The sequence below is a fragment of the Seriola lalandi genome, unplaced genomic scaffold, assembly GCF_002814215.2.
Source record: "Seriola lalandi dorsalis isolate HSWRI2012SDOR001 ecotype SW California unplaced genomic scaffold, Sedor1 jcf7180002054949, whole genome shotgun sequence".
Lineage (NCBI taxonomy): Eukaryota > Metazoa > Chordata > Actinopteri > Carangiformes > Carangidae > Seriola > Seriola lalandi.
Genome location: NW_019525500.1, coordinates 1,418,856 through 1,441,245, shown reverse-complemented (window position 1 = coordinate 1,441,245; position 22,390 = coordinate 1,418,856). Strand labels below are relative to the sequence as shown.

At 40.0% G+C, this 22,390-nt stretch overlaps 1 protein-coding gene across 1 annotated transcript; it reads right to left on the bottom strand.

The window, feature by feature from the left end:
* Positions 1 to 11,139: 11,139 nt before the first annotated feature.
* On the bottom strand, positions 11,140 to 22,056 carry atg4c (autophagy related 4C, cysteine peptidase). The gene is made up of 11 exons (XM_023394617.2): positions 21,874 to 22,056; positions 21,645 to 21,765; positions 21,131 to 21,214; positions 20,340 to 20,570; positions 18,096 to 18,435; positions 17,149 to 17,219; positions 15,927 to 16,129; positions 15,542 to 15,620; positions 14,690 to 14,766; positions 14,090 to 14,209; positions 11,140 to 13,655 (listed from the first exon to the last, which is right to left on the bottom strand). Exons 2-11 carry the CDS (start codon positions 21,718 to 21,720, stop codon positions 13,488 to 13,490), a joined length of 1,449 nt encoding a protein of 482 aa, XP_023250385.1. The 5' UTR covers positions 21,721 to 21,765; positions 21,874 to 22,056; the 3' UTR covers positions 11,140 to 13,487.
* Between the last annotated feature and the right edge of the window lie 334 nt (positions 22,057 to 22,390).

Genomic DNA, 22,390 nt, shown 5'->3' with positions numbered 1-22,390 from the left:
GGGGGGGGGGTATCTGTACAGCTCAGTGCTGGCTGGTGACAATCGCCTCAGCCTTGGAATCAATTCCCTCTGTTTACAGACCATTTCACAGCCCTTTACCTGTAACATCACTTGTGTCAGTCCCATTAATACCCCCAGATATATAATGGTTGAATTAGCATAATGGCTAAAGCAAGGCCCTGGACTGTGAACACATAGCAAATGTCAACATGTTCTCTTCACTGAGCCAATTAGAGGCCATTAACAGGCCTGCTTGGCTGCAAACATCATCAAAGTTAAAGACAATTCCAAACAGGATCCCTCCAACCCCCTTTTTCACTGTTGTAATAGATGGGCCATACAAACTGAAATGTTAGTAAACACATGACTCCAGCTGCTTCATCTTCAGTCCGCCAGTGTATTCAGCATTAAAGGTACATTGCTGTGGCTGTCTACCTCAGCCTATAAGAAGTAGTTTTGTCCTGTGGTGTATTTCTCAACATCAAGCTTACAACTGCTTGTGATGCCACCCCAGTGATGAGTACAACTTAATATTTATTCATTAATTTATATGTACTGACTTGAAGTCACAAAACCACTCTAAAGATTATAGATTAAATAGTATTTTTGCCTATTAAAATCATAATGCACAGTGTGGTAAAGACAAAAAGGTAGGCAGGCGTTTGCGGATCATTGATTCCGACACGTGCTTAGCATACTTGGCAAATTTTAATGAATTCAAATGCATATTTTGTGGTGGCCTATTAACTTTTTTTTTTTTTTTTTCAATTAACTGGTTCACACGATTTCCTTGAGTGAGTCTTTAGACAGCTGGTAATCTTGCATATGCTAGCAAATTAGTGATGAGATAATTAACCCTGTTTTAAGATAAACACAATTTATTCAAATAATATTTATCCAATAAAAATCTCCCAAAATAGTGCTGATAAATGTAGTTATGTGAAAATGAACACAATGAAATTTGATTGATGCACAGAGTGAAAATAAATGGTTTGCAACTACACAACACACAACAGAGTCTGAACTTACCTAAATTTGAGCAGTGAGGTTATACTTCCAGTGTGTCTCGAGCATGTAGCCCATGGCCGTCGTATAAAAACTGTAAGACAATAGTGCGAGTGTTAAGTAAAGGCCTTGAAAGTATTGTCTCAAAACTGCAGAGGCAAGCAAGGCCAAGAGACAACTCTTCAGGACCACACATCATCCTGTATGGCCTTCAGGAACAGTTAGGGGAGCTGTGTAGCAGCCAGATTAAAGTTCTCCTGTTTGTGAAAAGCTCTCTAGATGTCAGCAGACAATGTGAGTTCATCAACATTATACAAATAAATGGTTGTTCAAGACACATTCAAGCACATTAAATTGCCAAGTCAGCCACTGCGAGGGCTTGAAATGAGCTAGTCAACAGACAGGCTTGAATCTGGAGAAAGTAACATACAAAATGACAGCGTATGGTTGTTTGGATGAAACAAAAGCGTGTCTATCTCTAACTTGATCTCTACAGCTGGTCTCCTACTAGTAGCTACAAGCAGCTTTTCAGAGGCGTTGCCTCTGTGTGCTTCTAATTATGAACCTAATGGGACAATGTGCAAAGATGAATGCAGTGTTAAGTGTTTTTTTCTAACAAATTACTTTGGATTAGGTTGAATACTGTCACCAAGGACTATCATTTTAGGAAAATATTGGACCAAATTTGCTGCCAAGCATTAGATCGGTGCATATAAAGCAAATGGATGAGAAGTTTTGGTTCACTGTGTTTCTCTGTAACTATTTTACAATACCGTTTAATTATTTGATACATCTGGTTGAATTTCAAAAGTAGGCTGACCATAATTAATTTTTGAAGCCTCTCTTAAATATCTATATAATTATAATTAGATAATAAGTCCCCCAGAATTACCACCTACAGTAATAACACTGTAATTTGTGGACTTTAAAATAGTTCCACACTCTTTGCTTATGGTACTTTGAAATAGTTATTACCCAACTTTTATACAAACCAGAATCTTATTAAAATTGTCGAGTTAATTTTGTATACGTCAGAGTTTATTTGCTTTAGACTATTTGTAAAAACTTCAGGAAGAGAAGGTTTTGTTTCCATAAACATGAATACTCCTGTAATGATTCACAATGAATTTTTTTTTTTTTTTTAAACCTGCATTAGATTGACTATTTACGCATTCTCTTGGAGCTAAAATTGTGTAAATAAGGACTATGTATGGACTCTTAAGACACCACCCATCCTTCCCCATCTTGGCTCATAACAAATTGGTCACTGCCTGGCAGGCAAGTCACCAACAGGCCTCACCTCACGTCTGCATCAGGATGCAGCCCACTGTCCCCTGCCCCACTCAGCTCAGCTCAGTTCAGCTCTGCGGCCAGCCAGCAATGATAAGTCACCCAGCCAGCCAGTATTGATTGGGGGTCCTCGAGGCTTATACAAAGGCAAGGAGGGAGGTGACTGATTGTGTTTTACAGAGAACATTATCACTCCACTCGACGCAGGAGGGTCGACAGAATTTCCTCGCCCAAGAAATGGAGACGACCACCCGGGCTGGGAGTATATGACTTGACTCACTGAAGCGCTAAGTCCAATTTGAAAGCCAAATTGTGAGGCTTAGGACAAAGGAGAAAAAAGAGAAATGGTTAGAGTTTGTCTGGTGATTTTTCTCCCTTTAGCGTTGACCAGTCCATATAATACTACCCTTTCTATTTGCTGCATTTTCTATAAATTCATAAAAGCACTGAAATAAATTGCCTTCTTCTGTACGTGCTCTGCATGCTCTCGCTTAATAGCCCACACAGAGGGAAACTCTGTTACTGTAACATTAAGTTTTGTCTTATTTTTCCACCTTGTATTTGATTCTTTTATTACATCAAGTGGATACTGTAGCTCTGGGTGACTTTGTCAAAAGTAGGCTACACTTTTAACAGTTCTTAATTCCTTATGGGAATTTAAATAACTTTTTATCTTAGTCCATTTTTTATAAAGAGGATTTATGCCAGAGCACGGGCCTTGGCATGGTTTTTATCTGTTCTGCTTGCAGATTAAATGTGGATCAGGACGAGAGCAGCTCCCTCTGAACGCCATAATCCACAACAGCAGTTGATCAAGACTGATAAAAAACTGCTTCAAGATGATGGTGCTGTTGAGTTTCACCCCTTCTCTTCAGCTTTTTACTCCTCTCCTCTCCTATCTCCTGACTATCATTCTTGATCATTTTCTGCCTAAATAAAGCTTGCATTCTCTCTGAGTAATCAGGCAAGAGTATCAGGATCTAATAGACTCACACAAGCTCCCTTATCAGCCAGGTGCAATCTGAGGCTGCTGCTGCTTAACAAGGAATTAAACATTTTTCCATGCTGCTGCCAGCACTTTAATTGATTGATGCTAAAAGTTTGGAAAATAAAAGCCTGGTGCGTCAAGCGCGGCGTTGCTTTCCAGGCCCTGCCGGACCCTGCAGAGAGAGAAGCCTTGGATTAGAAGTGGCAGCTCGCATTTTCAGCATCAGCCGGTCCTGTCATCTCTGCCCAGCCAGGACGTGTGTAGGTGTGAGTATGTGTGATTGTATGTGTGTGTGGCATGTGTGTCTGCCACTTCACATGGAGAGCAGAGGCTGAAAGACACATGTACTCGAAATAAGGGAATCAATAGAACACTTAATGAACAATTAGGAGAACAGCTGTAGGCCTGTCAGACACCCATCTGTACACAGATCTGCTCTGAGGCTATCGCTTCAGGACATGTGCAACCCCCCCTTTAGCCTATCTACATCCATTTACACCCTGCTCCCTCCCTCTGCTCCAAGCTGTGAGAGCCAGGCCCAATTTAGCCAAGCAGACCTCCATCTCCTTCCATCCCTCAACTCATATTAGCAGGAGAACCCGCTAAAGATATGGAAATGGCACAGGACATCCTTCAGGCTTGTGTCAGGGGAGGGGGGATCGATAAATTTGACAATCCATGGCATTTAATTAAAATGGCTGCCGGAAGCTAGGCAGTTTGTTTTTCTGTGTGGGACCCAGCCCGGCGTTTATTGCTCAAATGAATACATAAGTGTATTCATAAGCACTCTGTACATTAAATCCACCTCACTCTTTGAGATGGGTTGGGGGGGCTTTCAACTTTCAACGCTGAGCGAGCACCTGGACAGATGAAATTAATATCTCCACCTCTCCCCCCAGTGACTTTTAACGTATTCTTGATGCATAAAGAGATATCCTCCTCAACGAGGGCACTGACAAATGAACGTCAACCACAGTCAGCTCTCCTGATTTGCCTGTCTGTGACAGTGGCGACCTTATGTGCCAGTCAGGACGAAAAATAGTCAACAGTAAACGTACACTGACAGAGGTGTTGGATAGATAGGTTCAGCCTTCGTCTGGGCGTGTGACGTTTTTACGTGTAGATCAGCAGGCTATGACTGACAGCTATTATGGTTAACTAAGCACCGGGATCAGAGAACAGTATCAGAGGATGGGCAAAGTCTGATAATTGACCTTGTACAGCCTTTCCGTCGTTCTTTATTTAAACTTCATTTAAAGAAGAACAACCCCGGGTGGCTGCTGCTGAAGACTCTTTATCTCTCGCTCCCTCAGCAGCCATAATGGATTACATAGGAATCCATTATGCATTCCACACAAGAAAAAAGTAGGGACCAAGACCTGCTTAAAAATATATTTTTAGTACTGAAAATTAATGTGTTCACAGAAGCCACTGAATCATTTTAAATGTTCTTTTTTAGTATATTAGGTATATGTGTTGAGAAGACCTATATTTCAATGAGGCTGTGGGACCAGCAGCGCGAGAGTAATGGGCGTGCTAATTTATTCATGATTTTAGCTGTGTCGTTATCTGTGTTTTTTCTTGTGGTTGTTATTGTATTGTTTAATAGTGTATACTATGTGCTTTGAAATCTGTTTTGTCGCAGAACACCTCTCTCATACGTTTCTATCTCTTTAAATACAGAAAGAAATAATCTGTGTGCATGCTCCTTTAAACTACTGACACTTTTACATAGTTGTCAGGCTACACACACACACACACACACACACACACACACACACACACACACACACACACACACACACACACACCTCACCTACTTTGCACTCCATTGCATAGACCCTCTCCTACAGACTATATTTAGGTCAAGATCTTTATAAGTTGTGCCACACAGACTGTAGTCCATAGATCAGTTTTAACGTCATACCTGCAGTCCAAAGTGTGCACAAAAAGGTCTTCTATGGAAATAAGTTACTAAGCTACCTCACAGTAAAGCTATGGTCGGTGTAATGCCATTTCAGCTTTTATTACAACCAACAATTTTAGAAAGTTGTCTGAAAAGGGTAGAGCCCATTGGATCTTTTTCATAGCCGGTATTTTACCATGTAATTGCTAAAAAAAAAAAGCATAGGTGTAATTAATAACATTATGAGTGATCACATTACAGATATTGTAGCTGTTCTGGTTCCTGGGCCTTGCTATTATGCATGCTAGAAGTTGTCATGGTTTACTCATACACTTAAATGGAAGACAGCTACGATCAATGTTATTGGTCCCACCTGTGCTTTTTATAAGAAAAGTCAAAATGTCTGCTGTGAAAAAGTTCGTCTCATGGTTTCATGTCTGGTCAATCCAAAAAAATGGCACAGTGAAATTCATTCCTATATGTTTGCCAAAGACAAGGAGGGGCACTTGAAATTAGATGGTGTGACACAGCTAATGTCATACTATAGTTTCCTCCACATTGGCCTCCCCAGTTCTCTCCTCTCCCTCAATCATCACTACTGTCAAAATGGTTTACAATTGGTCAGTGGTGCATATTTGAATGTATGAATGTTCAGATGCGAGTCAATCAGTGCAAAATCTCAGTGCAAATGTATTTTTGCAAGCATGAAGATACATTGTTTACAGCAATTCCTTTTTACACGAATTGCTATGTTTCTGACATTTCGCTGTTATTGATCTGTTTTTTGCTGTTATTGATCTGCTTGACAGGGTCCTCACAGTATTGTGGGATTCATCAGTAGCTAAACTAATATCCAAAGCGTTTGCAAAACCTTTCACTTCTGCTTCGTATGTGCAACTTTTAAGATCAACTATCAGCATATAAAAACTTAGTTGTGACATGTTCCCATACTGACATTTCTGCCTCTCTCGCTCTCTCTCTCTTTCTCTCTCTCTCTCTCTCTCTCTGTCTCTTTCACTCACCCTCTCTCATATGCACACTCAGCAGACTGCAGCTTTAATATTTGCCTTGGACAATGGTCCACTCATTGTCCACTCAAGAGTTTCAAAATACAGAATGATTATCAGGTGTATAATTTTTTACAATTCTAATTTCTGGGGTATTAAAAGGTTAGATTGCACCATTAGGTTGACTGTGAGCACAGGTGCTGATTAAGTTGATTCACTGAGGCAATTACAGCCAGATCCCCTTTAATTACTGTGGGTTTTATTGCAACTGCATGATAATGGCGCACAGGGCCTGCAGGAGTTTTAGATGGAGATGAGATTGCAAAGTATCACACACAGACACAAATCTGCAGGATGGAGGAGATCTTTTACAGACACACACACACAGACACGGGCACGCAAACACACGCAGACATACACTGAAATATGCACACAGTGTGAGAGAAAAGAGAAGAAAGCTAAAAAATAAAAATTCTGGCTTTCTGTCACTTTTTCTCTCGATTTATCTCACTATGTCACATACACTCATTCACAATCACACACACATACTCAGTGTCATTAAGCAGAAGTGTTGGGGAATACTAACTTGACAAAACTTACAGGCCACAGCGTGGCAGAGACTGATGTTAGTTACAATCCAAGAGTCAGGTAAAGCTGAGACTGGTGGAGTTTGTGTGTGGTGGATGATCCACACTCCTAAATTCATAGCATGTCTTGCCACACACATTTGCACACATAGACAGGCTGACACCCTCCTAACCTCCACCTCCCGTTCACACATACACACAACACACTTGCCACCCTGCTCAACACAGGCATGCAATAAGAAACAAGTCGACAGCTACACAGCAGGCAATATCCCCTTCCTTCAGCCTCGGTGCCTGTTTCGGATGCATCTGGTTAGTAAAAGCTGACAGAGGGCCGGCCATGCCTCAGAGGACAGCAGAATGAGGAATTTCGGCGTTCCTCCACATCACCCCTGAGATGCAGGAAACACACACAGGAGTGCCCCTACCCCCAACACACACACAGACACACACACACACACACACACACACACATACATACACACACACAAAAACACAACTGGTGATGTGCTCCCAAGATTCCCTGTCACCAGGAATGGAAATCGAAAGCGGCACACACATCCGTTATCTAAATGTTAACTCCAGTGCCCTTCTTGTTGTCACAGCCGGGTGAGGTTAGCCAACACTAGGTGAGGCGCTTTGCTTTGGGCCTCTGCCATGGTACACGCCTCTCAGTAGGGAGAGAGGAAGAGTACGATGCAAACTAGTCGCATCAGAATAGGAGCTTATTGTCCTTTTATGAGTTTTGTGACATTGTGAAAGCAAAATAAAGCAAGGAACTCTCTGATTTATTGTGCCACAAAGTCAAGTTCCATTTAAATGTTTTGGTTTATGACTATTTGATTTGTTAATAGTTTGATGCAAGCGAATGCGCCTGTCCCTTTATTGTATATTTATTTGGTTACCAGACATTAAATCTAAATATTTAAATTCAAATTAGATGAAGAAGATTTTATGGAATGCAGTAAAATGCAGTGGAATTCATTTTTAAAAACATGTCCACTGACCTTGTCCTAAAGAAAAGTCATGTCAATACAAATAGTGGCACCAACATTGCTCATAAACAGGAGTCAGTTCAAGGAATCATGTCAAAATTAATTGTGATTGATTGAGTCAAGTCAGGAGATGCTCTACAGCAGACCCCTGCTTGCTGACAGTAGCTGCTCATCTTCTAGTAGATCACTTCTAGTAGAAGATTATGTCACATTCAAACATTTGATTTGTAAACCATTCATTGTGCCTTCCTATCCCTTTGTTGGCTGCATGGGTCCAGAGTTCATCCACCCATGGATGAATTTTTTAACATTCTTGTCTCATTCAGTTTCACAAGGGGCTGGAGCCACAAACTGTTAGTGAAAGACACTCCAGTTACATCTGTGCAATACGGTTGAGTTCCATTTTTACAATATAATAAGAATATTTTTCCAAAGTTGATATGGTGATATGGCAAATGTAAGCAAAATCTCTTATTATCATTACAGCAGACTAAAATTTGCGTCATTAAAAACCAAAATAAGTAATTATGTTTGTTTTAAATATAATCAAGTTGACATCATTAAGCCATATGACCACTTTACCCTTAATATGAATCAAGAAATAAATACACATTTTTGCCCTATGGATCACAAGATGACACACTTCTTGCTGTCATATTTATTTGTAAACATTAGGCCATCATCAGTGCTACATTTCTGCACCGGTGACTCCTAAAACATCCCGCACAAGCTACATTATAAGAATAGCAGTTGCATAATGGCATAATGGCAAAAATATGTGTCTGCAGTTAGTCTTTCAAGAGAAAAAAGTTGAAGAACCTTTGACCTAGTATGCACTGTAGGTCATGTTCACATGGTAGAGCACCCTTAAAGCTCCTGTCCCGTGTGGTGCTGATTAATCACAGCATTATGACATCTGTCTGGCTTCAGCCCAGAAGAGATGTGTGTGGCATGCAATGCCTCAGCACTTCTCCTGGAGCTCCGGTGAGGGGGGTAGAAGGAGATGGGTGGAGACAAGTGGACAGTTGCATGGACAGACTTGAGACTCTGAATGCAGTCTGATGCAGCGCAGGCTCTATTTACGCTCCGACGGCTGCGGGATCCGGGAGCCGGATATATTTAGCCGCCTAGAGATATCACGGCGAGATGAGATTTCAAAGTGAAGTACCTGTTTGAAGATGCATGGCATTCCACAAGGGTGGGCAAGGGCTACTGGGTATAAATCTAGCACCCCTGCACCTGGTGTGAAGACAGGGAGGCAGTGTGACACCTAAGATTTAGAATGACTTACACACAAGCCGTACATGTGTAAACTACACACTCATCCATATAAATTTACACACTACTTATGAATGGAAAAGACCAGACACATCACTTTTTAACCGTTTAAGATCCTCACACACGCATTTACACACACACATACACAGACTGCATACTGCATTTCCCGCTGCGTCTTTTCCTCTTTGTTAAATCTAATTCCCTTGGATGTTCTCAGTGTCATCCATCATGGTCTGATAATGGCTGGAGGAGATCCTGAGAACCACGGGGTGAGAGGGAATAGAAACGACACTTTGTGGTGGATCACAGTCATCTTCTTCAGCACAGCTAAATGACACAAATTTGATAACATTGTCATGGAAAAGAGAATTGTTTTGTATGTTGACATTGTGCGCAGGAGACTTATGACACCTCACTCAGTACTGAGAGTATGTCTAGCTTCCAGAGGCCTGGAAGGAAGCTAAAGCAATAAGAAGTACGGTCTTGCATTGTATGTGTCATTAATTAATTTCATAGTAAAAATATAAGATCATATTGATTCATCTGTGTTATCTCTATTGTTTCTGCTTGTGTTGTAATTATATCCAAGACAATTGTGTTGGTGTTTTCACACTTTTGTCAAGTCTGTGTTGATGAAATAACTCAAAATATCTGACTACCCTCCAGATTTGAAGATTTCACTTTGAGAACGACTCAACCCAAATTTATCTTGGTATCAAGATTCACCTATTTGCTCACAGATCACAACCTTGGTTTGTAGATAATGTCCCAAAGGTCTTGTTGCCCCAGTGAGGGGTATATGACTAGACCTAACCAGGGCTTCATTCCAAAGACAGGTATGATCTTGAGTTATTAGAAAGCCTTGCTTGATCCTTTTTGCTGTTGATCCCTCTAAAGGCAGCATCCCACAGACAATTTCCTCCTTTGGATGACACCAAAATAAAATCTTTATTGGACGTCTCAGTATCTTCATGTCCACCCCCCTCTCACACACTCCCCATCCATCCGTCTGTGGATGGAACAGAGGAATGACTCTCATGGACTCCCTCTTTGTGAGGAATTTGCTCGGGTGCAGATTAGATTTTCAAGAATCTGCAATGTCAATGACGCTTTAGGCAGTTGTTAAACGGCAGGGCACGGTGTATGTGTCTGTTTGTGTGCGTGTGTGTGTGTGTGAGATCGGCTTGCTTTGTAAAGCCGCCACTTGCTTATTGCATTTCCCCTGAGCCTGAGACTCATTAATCAAAAATTCATACATGCCCTGTAAATACATGGAGAACACAGTCAACCCTCAGAGCACTCTGTGCCCCCCAGCACAAATGCTCTTTCATGTTTCTGACAAAAATCCCCAAATGTCCTACCCCCTCCCTTCACCTCCCTCCTGTCCATTCAACCCTTCCTCTCCCTTTCCATCTTCCAAAGCTGAAGAATGTTGCCGGTCCTTTACTCCTGCATACTTGATGTTCCTGCTTTGTCCACACAGCCGGTCAGCCGTCCACTAAAAAAAAACAAAAAAAACATGGACGAACACACAGATCAGACAGGGGATCTAAATGATGCCTTTATGCGCTTTGCCATTGCTTTTCCATGGTAGAGAAGAGAACAGATGAGGGATTCTTCTTCCTCTCTATCCATCCATCCTCACCTTTGCCCTGGCTCCCCACAGAAGGGACAGTTCCCTCCTTTAAAAAGCACAGCTCATCATAATACAAGAATTTGTATTGTACAGGAAAACAGTCCAGCATAGCTCAAACTAAGGGGGCAACAGACAGATTATCCATGGTAACAGAGCTTTGCACACAAGGATATTTTCTTTTCCTCACAGAGGAACACAATTGCTGCCAGTGTCACTGGGTCACATTTTTTCCGGTCCCTGGTTAATGGGCTGTAGAGATGGTTAGCACGTACGATTAGTTTTAATCTACTACATTTGACTGGGAGAGAAAGGAACTGAATACATTTCAGCACGCCACTGAGGTTTGTATCTAGCACAGAAAATGAAGCAAACTATTTTTTTTTTTTTTTACTCTACCAGATTCACTTCAGATTCTTTGAGTGGACCCAAAAGAAGAATGCCGACTGAGAAAGTCAAACATTTTTACTTTATTCAGCGTTTCCTTCCAGCAGTGTAAAAAAAACAAGATTAATTTTGTAAGTTAACTTAAAAAAACAGACATGCAGGTGTTTCGATGAAAGAAAGTGAAAGAATAATATTCAACAGTACTTACAATACTTCAGTGTTTTTGAAGTGATGAATCAAAGTGCTTGAGGTTTGTAGCCTAACTTGTATTCTAGTGTGCTTCTTCACTTCTAGTTTGTTAACGTATAGTTATCATAAAAGTGTTTCGTAAAAAAAACACATCATTTAGTCACTCACGGCTGCGGAATAAAATGGGAAAAATTAAATATCTTAAGAAAAATTAGATGTTAGAAAATCTCTTGTATGAATAACCATCCTTCATTCTTTGAAATAATTGGCCAAAATTGTTAATTGTACACAACATATAATAATAACAAATAATAATTATGATTGGACAGTTGATATAGTATTTCTCTATACTGCAATTCAATATCAATTCCCTGAATTGGAGTGCTTTTCTAATTATTTGACCTCAGCTGCTGTTTAAATGTGTGTTACATATAAGGTATACACTACTGGTCAAAAGTTTAAGAACACCTTAATTTTTCCAGCTGTTTATATATGTAATATTTACATAATTCAATGTCTCACTGTTTCTTAAATTAAAGCATAGAACAAATAAACTATTGGAGATTTTCTTTTAAAAACAACAAGGAATCTTCTTGTTCAACTAAATTTAATCAAAATTTTTGACAAATCTTTCAGCCGAACACACTTGTGGTGTTCTTTCTACAATGAAAATCAAATATAGACCAAAAAGTTTGTCAACACTGCAGCAGAAGTTCCTGCAACTGCATCACCTTCTGTCCAGTTTTAGAGACTGTGCTGCTCTTCCATCATGTGAAGCCACCGTGTAGTTCTTTTCTTCTAATGTTTTGGGTCATTACGTTGCTGTAGGATAAAACCCTGACCAACCTTACTCGCCTTTTTTCTCGATATTATGATGGACAGTTCTACTTCCTGCAGTGCATTAATGCCCAAATACTACTTCAGCAGGTGAAATAACAGTTTGTTCCAACACTGCCTTTGTACAGACACAGAGTTTGTCAGTAATCAACAAAAGTTTGGACATGTAGGAATTGTTTGCATCAACTTTCATGGCTTAATTTACTTCCTTTTCTGCAGAGGCTCTGTAAGTTAAGTGATTATGTGATGCCTGAAAAAGGCCTGAAATTTCGATAAAAACTATAAAAATAGGGGTGTTCTAAAACTTTTGACCAGTAATGTACATACAGTACATACTATTACATCCAAAGTATCCTTATGTAAAGGGTAATTAATAACACATGGTGCTTAGTGAGGTGTATAACAAAACACCATTATCCTGATACCGCTGGTCACTTTCACTACGATGCATAACATAGTCAAAATTAATACCACTCAAAAACACTAAGACAAGCAAACAATCATATCATCACACAACACCATCATATATTATTGCTAAGAGAAAGACATGAGCTTTAGTGTGAATGAAAAAAGAAAATTTCCCTCAGAGCATGTACTTGTGTTGCTGAGGTGTCTCAGAGAGTTGAAGAATTTGTCTCTTGATGAAATGTTTTTAGCAGAGAAGTTTGTAAAAGTTAGGTAGCTTCGCCTATTTTCAGAGAGCCCGTGGCCTATATCATTTAAGGCTTTTAACACACTTCCGTTAGGCCACTGCTAACCACACAGAAACATTATCTAAATACTACAGGTGTAGTCCTTTAAAACCTTTTAAAGTGGACCAACACTGCGTTTAGTCATAGTTACTACTGCTCTATGACATTGTTAGCCTTGAATTCACAAAGCACGTCAATGTGGGAGTGCTGAACTGAACCTACTCAAACCCCTTTGATAGTTCAATATTATGTAATGTGCAAAACAATCCTTCACTAAATCTCACAAAATCTGGTGTGTTGATAAAGTCACCGTCAACATCTTGTCGTAAGATGTCCATAGAAATTCAAATAATCTTGGCAAATGAATAGTGTTGCTCTAAATGTTGTACATGGGTATATAAAATTGTTAGGTCATTAAATTCAGCAGAGCACCAAGAACTTTCCCAAGGCTTCCTGACAAATGATTCCGCTAACGCTAACATTGCCCGGCAACAAATACAAGTCCAACAGCAGTTTTGTCTAAAATTGCTCAGCAACAAAGTTTCCAGGACATATAGACTGAATTATTGTAGTTTGAAAGAGTTCAACAACCTTCAATGTCACAACCGTGTCAGACACGAGGATCCATATACTGAGCAGTTTGAATCTTAAAAAATAGGAAGTTCCCTGTCAGTAGTTTTTTAAACAGTGCTGTTAAAGCAGCACAAAGTCCCCAGCGGTGGTCACCGTCCTCCTTGGGTCACGGATGAAGGGCCATTCTCTCTTCTCTGGGGTCAGGCCTGCCGACAGGTCGTAATCTCTGCCATGACCTTGCACGAAAGTGAACGCTGGGTATTTCTCCTTCGCTGACGGCTGCAGCACCTGGAACGACAACAGACCTGTGTTTCAGGGGAGCGCTAGGGTTACACCACACTGTACATTACACAGCAATTTATGTTGAATCAATTCAACACTTAACATAACAACAAGCATATTCTCTCTCGGGCTGCAACTATAGAAATAGAGTCCTCTAAGCGGACGCATGATATGTTTAAGGAGGGAGTACTGGTTTACAACATCTACCCAATCTGCAACTGGTAAGTAAGCAGGAAAGAAGTGAGTTAGATTCATGGCTAAATGCTGCCACCTACTGGTCAACATCTGTTATACTGACACAAACATTTGCCAGTACACAAAACAGAATTAATATACAGTACTATTTAAATTATGATTATACTATTTGTGAAATGACTAATAAAATAATGACATTTTGGAGTGATATTTAAGGCATCCTGTGTTTTCGCAGCATTCCTCACCTTAGACAGCTCTTGGCTGATTCTCTCATAGTCCTGGATACTTCTAGAGTAGAAACCTATGGTGCAGCTTGGGTCCATCTTGCTGAAAGGCATCTTCTTTGGTGAGGGGCAATGATACGACTAGACAAAAAGAGACAAGATACATCTGAAAGTATTCATCAAGCTGAAGGGGCAGGTAACTGCGGGGCATACATACACTCCATGGCAGCGTCAACACAAAATAAGCTGTATTCTGCATCATTTGATGAATGAAATCTTATTTATCTGCTGTCACAGCATCCATAAATTTACAACTCTGGTGTGTGTCACATTGTATACCACGGCATGCAAAAGCATAAAACAAAGTTGCCATACTGTGCTGTGAGCTGATTTTTATGTATGGGTCCTGAAATATTCAGGCTCACAGTACCTGATCCTGTATTTGCCATATTTCTCTTAAGTGGCAGCTTCACACATCTGAGCAGCAAATAAATCAGCAGATAGGGACTCTGTAATTGGGCCGAGGGCTGCTTTAAGATTCATACCCTTAAGTACTAACAGAAACTATTAAATTCACATTACTGGGACCCCAGTCAGCTCGTCTGTGTAATTTCACATTACCTGGAGAGGGAAATCGCTGGTGCTGACATCCACAAAAGACTGACAGTAATGAGGGTCCATGTAAATCAAGCTGTCATCTGCAAGGACAAAACAAAAGACAAGTTATTCAAAAACATCGGATTATTACAAAAATGCACTTCTCTCCAATTTCTATGCAGAGCAGCTCAAAGTCACCCGCTCGGTCTACTGTTAGGCTTGTGTGCGTCAAATATGCCTCCCAGAAGGTTGTTGCTTTTTAATATCCACCAGGGTGGATTAAATTCTGCATAATCAAATGCGTTTGTACAAGCACATTCTTTACACCCACAAAAAAGAGGTTGTCATTTAATTTTTGTGTGGGGGAATTACTTTTACAAACACGCAATTATATTCGACCATTTGCATATGATAAATGCAGCGCTGAGCTGAGCCTTGGCAGGGAGAATGTATTGCTTGTCATTTAGATATCATCCACCACTGTATTTCAAATTGGTAAAATGTAAATGCGTAAATATTGACTGCCAAGATGTACAACTGAAGGTTCCTCCTGGCTCCTGAAGGTGATGAAGAGTGGCTCACTTTGGGGCCAGATGAAATTTAATGCATGCCTCCTATGGAAATCAATTACAGCTTACAACTTGGGAGGTTTACTTGTGATAAATGGGTGAGGCTTTGATGGGTCAGAGAGAATAAAGTAAGCCCTGCTTCACTCGCTTCCATCTCCACTCCTCTCCGTTTTCCTCATGCAAACAGGAATACATTAACTTACTTTGTCTCTTCACATAAGAAGGGTATATTATGCAAAATAATCTGCTATTCACGCCAACCCCTGTCTGTGTGTCTTTCTCTTTTTTCCATTAAGCTAACACTAACCTTGAAATCCTACAAAGTAGCAAGCCTGTTTGGGCTTCCCTCCGATGATGCCTATGCAGTACTCCAGACTCAGTATGCTCTAAATGAACAGAGAAGGACAGAGAAACAAACATACTGACTCAACACCTAAATCTTGCAATTTTTGTGTCCTACATTCTGCACTTCAGTGCAGACTCTAAAACAGATATTTTAAGCTCAACGTTCACCGCAATAATCATTCCCAATCTGAGAATATAATTACTCTTTACTCCTGTGAAGCCGCTAACTGCCTTTGTTCTTAAATATGTGAGTGTGCATGTAAAACCCTGCCATCAAACATAAAATCTAAATTTATTTCACTAAAACAGAGTTCTGAAAACTACCCTAACCTTCATGTATGCCTCACCTTCGCAAAGTCAAAATAGTCAGGGTTTGTCTTCTCCCCTCCCAGCCTCACAGGGATGAGGATGATGACGGCTCGGCTGTCTGGCAGGGTGGAGGCAGACGCTGGTTGGTTGTTCTGAGGCGAAGGAGGGGCATCTGATCTCTCAGCAGAGGCCTGCCCTGCTGTTGGTGCCCTGTGGCTATCAATGACATCAGCACTGTACACTATGGAGGATCAATAACACAAAGGTCAGGTGGAAGTCATTTTGTCTATCAGCTGTTCTGTCTGTTCATCAGACTCTCATTCAATCAGTACAGATTTTCTGTAGCATTCCAGTTTTTTAATATGAGCATCATGTCTTCATGATTATGTTTTTGTCTATGAGATTCAAAGTTCTTCTTTCTCATAATCATCTGCAAAATTATTATATTATAATCATATGGTGGTAAGAGTTTATTATATTTCTCATAAATGTCATTTAATTTTGAAATATTTCACTGTATGTCTTAAAATGAACAACAAAACACTTCATCTCTCTCGTTACATAATCACAGGTGTCTTTCTTATGTTTGTCATGTGTGTCTTTTTGCTTCAATCAATCCCTCTGAAAAATAGTTTGATTCTATTTTTACTCTTTTTGAATGACAGTTACATTTCCATAAATAGGGTATATGCACAGTCCATTAGGGCAGAGCCCAAGATAATGTTTCTATATCACTTGTTTTGTCTGACCAACTGTCCAAAACTCAAAGAGATTAAATCAACATTCATATAAAACAGAGAAAAGCATAAAAATAAAAGACTAATGATAAGTGACTTTAACAGTTCATAATTGATTGTCAAAATTTCTGACAATTAATTTAGTTTTCTGTTTTAATTGAGATTTTATTAATCAAGTAATCATTTCAGTACTAAACTCCATTATGCACATTATGTATGTATGGTGCACAAGTTAAAGTCAAATATCAAACTCTTAACAATACACCAAGACTATCTACTCACTCCAGCTATCCTCTGCTCTGGCATTTGAGAGGACAAACATGAATCAAAACACAGGTCAGCGGGGTTAAGAAGAGGTTGGAGTGGGTGGTCATAGATTTGGAACGGACACAGTTAAACTCATGTCACCACTCTTTGCAGCTCCACATTCCCCCAGCAGCAGCAGAGAGTGAGTGGAAAAAGAAGGGTCAGTTGTGTTGTGCCCAGCATCCTGTTTTATCATCAACAGGCTCATCTTTCATACCTGTACAGTCCTGGGAGACATAGGCAGTTATACCCGCCAAGCCAGGGTCCATCGCCTCCTCGACAGCTTTCCTAAGAGAGAGGGAGAAACGAGTGAGGAGGATAGAGTAAAGAGAGAGAAAAGGGGCGAGGGAGGGAGGTTTATATCTGGAGCTTAGGCTACTTAAAGATCAGGGCTTCATATGTCATTGTGAACTTATAAACACTGATATTACTGATGTAAAAATTAGTTAACTGGTATCGGATTAGTGCATCTATTCAAAGATATTTTTACCACAGTATATTTGAATAAGTTAAGGGCATGAAATTCAAGAGCATCTTCTCAAATAATCACCAAGTCATGGATGCACATGTTACTGAGTGGCAGGGAGTGTCGTCACTCGCTCAACTGCATTATATTTATTCATCTGCATGCTGTTTATATTGTTTATTTTTTGTTCATTTATTATACTGCAAACATGTATAATATAATAGCCATCCCCAGGCTTTGTAGCAGGTGCAATAATTCAACAACAACCACGTCACCTATGCACAGTTACAGTTACAAGGAAATATGTAACAGTTACAAAAAACTGAAGTCTTGCAGCAATATATATATATGTATAATATATTTGAATCCAATGTTTTGCCACAGACTTCCTCTTCACTTAGATACTACCTATCCATGCCCCAGAATTTTGATTGAAATATTTAAGTAATTTATTATGTAAAGATACCACATTTTACATTTTGTATACATACTAAATAATAGATTGATTGAATGATAGATTGAATGACCAAACAAACCCTCATCTGTATATTCATCAATAACAAAAATGAATAATTAGTTGTTCTCTAAGCAATATTTAATCATTATGTGCTTAAAGACAGAAATAGGGTGAATGTGAGTCATATGCAAGATTTCAACAAGTGTAATTATTCTCAGGTCACTGAGAGAATGTGTCCTACCTTAGAATGTGTGCCACCACAGCAGGTCCATACCAGTCTCCTGCCTGTCTCCCCATCGTCAGGCCTAAGCGGACCAGCCTGTGGAGTCCCAACTGAGCCGAGGGGCTGTCCCCAAACCAGGATACCAGTGTGCGGTGGTACATCTCTTTCAAATGCGCATCTGCCTCCTCTGCAGATCTTGGGGTCTGGGCTTGAGGCATGGGTGGTAATCCAGGATCAGGGGGCTTGTGAGAACCTTGCATAGAAGACTCCAGGGAAGCAACCAGACGTTTGGCTGCAGTGGTTGTCCACGTCTCTGTGTCTAAAGCCTGGAGTGTCAGTGCTTCCGACCAGGTCCAGTCTGTGGAGGAAAAAGATCATGTGTAATACATCAGCTACAATCAACATTAGAGAGCAAAAACAAAGTGATATTTTAAAATCACCTATTGGAACCATGTTAGTAGGCTTATGACCGTATTTCTTAAACGACTGATGATACATGGAAAGATTAATATCCTCATCTTTCTGTGGACACAATTTTAATATGACTATTTGACTGCTTCTTGGCAAAATCCTGAACCATTTACGCTGGTTGATGAAGGCATCAGGCAAGAAATCACAGACAACAGTTTCCTATCACTTTGAGATGAATAATATTAATCCCCATTTGCTGCCACCCTCTCAAAAACAGTTATGATAAAACTCCATACTTCTAGTGTGACATGACAACACAGAAAATAAATAAACAAATTATACAAAGAACCAAAGTCTTACTTGTAGAAGAAGAACAGTCTATAGGTCTCCCAAACCTGATAACAGCAATGGAGAATAACGAAAGACACCTACTTGACCAGTATCTATGAGGCTCTCTGGTCCTGATCATTCAACACATTAAAGTTCCATTTAGCCCATATCCACTAAGAACAAAAAGTCTTTCAGAACTTGAAATTGAAAGGTTTTTGCCTTAAACAGACAGAACCTTGTGTGCTTCTATGACAGGATATGTGTTTCTGTTCAATTACAGGTTTGAGTGTCCCTGTATTTCACTTTAACGGTGCCTTAGCCTTACAAACAGGGTGGGAGCCAAAGGCGGAGAGAATGGGAGTGGCCCAGGCTATAAAATGGACCAGAGTAGAGTCTAAGTCATTAACAAAATGACCTTGATCCAAAGTGAATCAAAGTGAAATTGATCAATAAATATCCTTAAGTGGCAATTAGTCACTTTATAGAGAAATATTTCATCAGTGACATATTTTAGATTTGACAGAAGAACAAGTTTTAAATATTGTTTTCTAAATGACTGCATTAAACCGGTACTGTCATCTCATTATGTGGAGCCATAAAGTCTAGGACACTTCACAGACAATAGATCTCACAAAGATGTGAGGAATTCACTCATCTTGAATGGCTCGCATCTACTAAATTAAACTTTCTGTTTAAAGTTGAGAATGAGGAAACTCTCAAAGTGGCAATAAGTCTGTCTTCCTGCTTAGAAAAAAAGAAACTGAACTAAAGTGGAATGAAGAAACTTAATTTAAGATACATTCACAGTGCATTTCAAAATGACCTATAGTATTTGACTTCACCCACTTAATCCATTTAGTTCTGTATTATATAATGAAGACTTTTTCTGATGATTATCGTCTGTCTCGTCTGTATGATTATAGTCCGTCTCCACATTCATATACAGTAGTTCCAAAGATGAACACCTGGGAGCTACAGGGTACAAGCGGTGTCCAAATATCTTCTGCTCTTCAACAGTGGCTGTTAAATAAGAGGTTTGAGATACTAAAGTCCTTTTCAAAACAAAATTTTCCAGCTTTTCCGAGGATTCAAATCACCGACCTTCCATTCAAAAGCACCCTTCTCCAACCTTTAATCAGGGGTTCCCAACCTTTTTAGCGAGTGAAATAAAATAATGTCCATGTGTCACCCTGTTTAGTTTAAATCACTTTCAGAGCCCTGAAAGCTGAAACCTATATAATGTCACTAGAAATGAGATTAGAGAATCTGAAAAGAAATTTTAAAAAATTAAAATAATTGTCTATAAGGAATATATTTTTTATTCTCTCCTATCCCATTGATCAAATTTTCACCCCTCAGATTTATCCACTACTTTTGACTGCCGGATGCTTAGCTGTGACTTTAAACTGAGGACAATCAAACTCCACTTTCATCATTTTTGTCCACACTTTTCATTCATCTCATTACACCACTGTGAGGGGTTTTAGTGTACCTCAAGTGTGGCACCATCATTTCACTCACCTCTGCCCAAGAAGTGCAGAGTAAGTGCCTGAGCCAGCATCATCTGTCCAGCCCTCAGCATGCATCCCCAGCCACAGTCGGAGGTCAGGGTGGAGCCGGGCAAGGGAGAGAACTCCTCCCTGTAGGTCAGCCACACTCGAGACGCAAAATCCTTCCGGAAAGCCTCCACGTTCCCCATGACAAAGTCCTCCTCAGAGGCTTCATAGCAGGCCTCTGTGAGCCTATTGTCATCTGAGGCAAACAAATGACCATGGGATCAACTCAGGATTTGCACTTAACTTTTTTCATCTTGTGTCCTGTGGAGATGATAAATCTACTGGTTCAAGTTAATCATGCATTAACTTTAAATTGTGTTTAACTTTAAATATTTGTATAAGATCCTCCAAACATTGTGCAAAGTGCTTGTCTGACAACTACAGGGACAATGATTTCCTAGTTAAGGTCAGCCACAAGTTAATGCTCAGACTAAACCAGTTGGTCAACATCATTTTGGTCCCTCCCATTAAATACAATAGCAGAATGAAGTGCTGGTAAATAATAGACTTATATGTTTACTTCCTTAATCAGATGGCAGTTACTATTCTGAGGTTAAGAGGAGGATAAATTGACAGATATAGAAGTTTGTTTGTATGTAGCTTGAAACAGTGCTTCTTTGTGACATCTCGCAGGGTGAAATTTTTGCATATTTAAGCATGTGAACATCATTACAGGGCATGCACTGTATAATTATGTAAGTATGTGTTTTAACTGCAGTTGCTAGCAGTTGTTGTGTATGTGTGTGTGCACTGTACCTTCAGCCTTAAAATGGTAACATTTTCCCAGAAGAAGCACTGGGGAATTTCTACTGAACGAGGTCTTTGATTTCAGAGCCCAACCTAAGATACACAATAAAAAGACAAAGTGCAGGTAGTAGCCATTATGTTCATTAGGTAAACAGAAACAGCAGAAACTTTACTATTAGTGAACTGAAATAATACACAAAAAACTAGTGTGGATAGTATGACAAGGAACTATTTTAAGGTCTGACTCAACAGCAGTATGTTCTTGTCTCATTGAATTCTGGTGCATATGTTTATTTGTGCTGTCTCCTGTGTCCACAGTACATGCTATTGTTGATATCTGCATTTCAGTTGTACAAATTTCAATTTTGATAAGAAAATAAGATTGTGGACTATATTGCAATGACAGGTCGAAACAGCACAGCAGTGATGCATGTAAGCATTAGAAAACGTGGACACAGGGGACTGAGCACGGGTGGCAGGGCTGTGTATATGTGTGTGTGCTGGCCTCAAGCAAATTACTTACTGTACTTCACATTGTGCCAAACTGACAAGAACTTTGTCTTCAATTTTTCCACCTCGTCGCTCCCTTTATTCTCCATTTGAACCAGCAAGGGATGGAACCCATTCCCACACAGCTTACAAACCTTGGTGCACAGTGGACACACACAAATGTTCACAGAGTTGCGAGTAGCAGTATCACTTCGCAATTAGAAACTACATGAAATGACAGCTTGCAGTGAGGACGTCGTTACCTGAGCTTCTTCGACCCAGCTGTTCTCCACTCACAGCCGCTTTGTAGCTCCGTACAAGAGTTCAAACGTCACATTGTGTTATAAAGATAATCTAACGCACCGTCTATCACCCATGATTCGCTCTGTATCTTACCACTGCCCTGTGATCGCCAATGTTTACACTTTGAGGAAGTAGAAGAGTCAAGTCAGCTGATCTCGCGGTGTTTCCGCTGTGTTCTCCGGGACCAAGGTCTTCAGTAGCTCGATTTGAAAATCTAAGGAGCCCGAGCGGGCGGCGTTTAAACAGTTTCTCCATGAAGTAAAGCCGTCTTAAATGAATATCCCGCTTGCTTTGGTTATTTCTTGGAGCAAAACAAGCGCTTTTTGTTGTACAAAGGCAGGACCACGATTAAAAAGCAAGATCAGATCTCTGGCACCTTCATCACATCACTTTTAATTTTCCCCATTACATTGCTGTTATTACAATGCAGTGTTGATGGTCATCTAAGAATAACTACCTTTATTTTGATCATGGCTA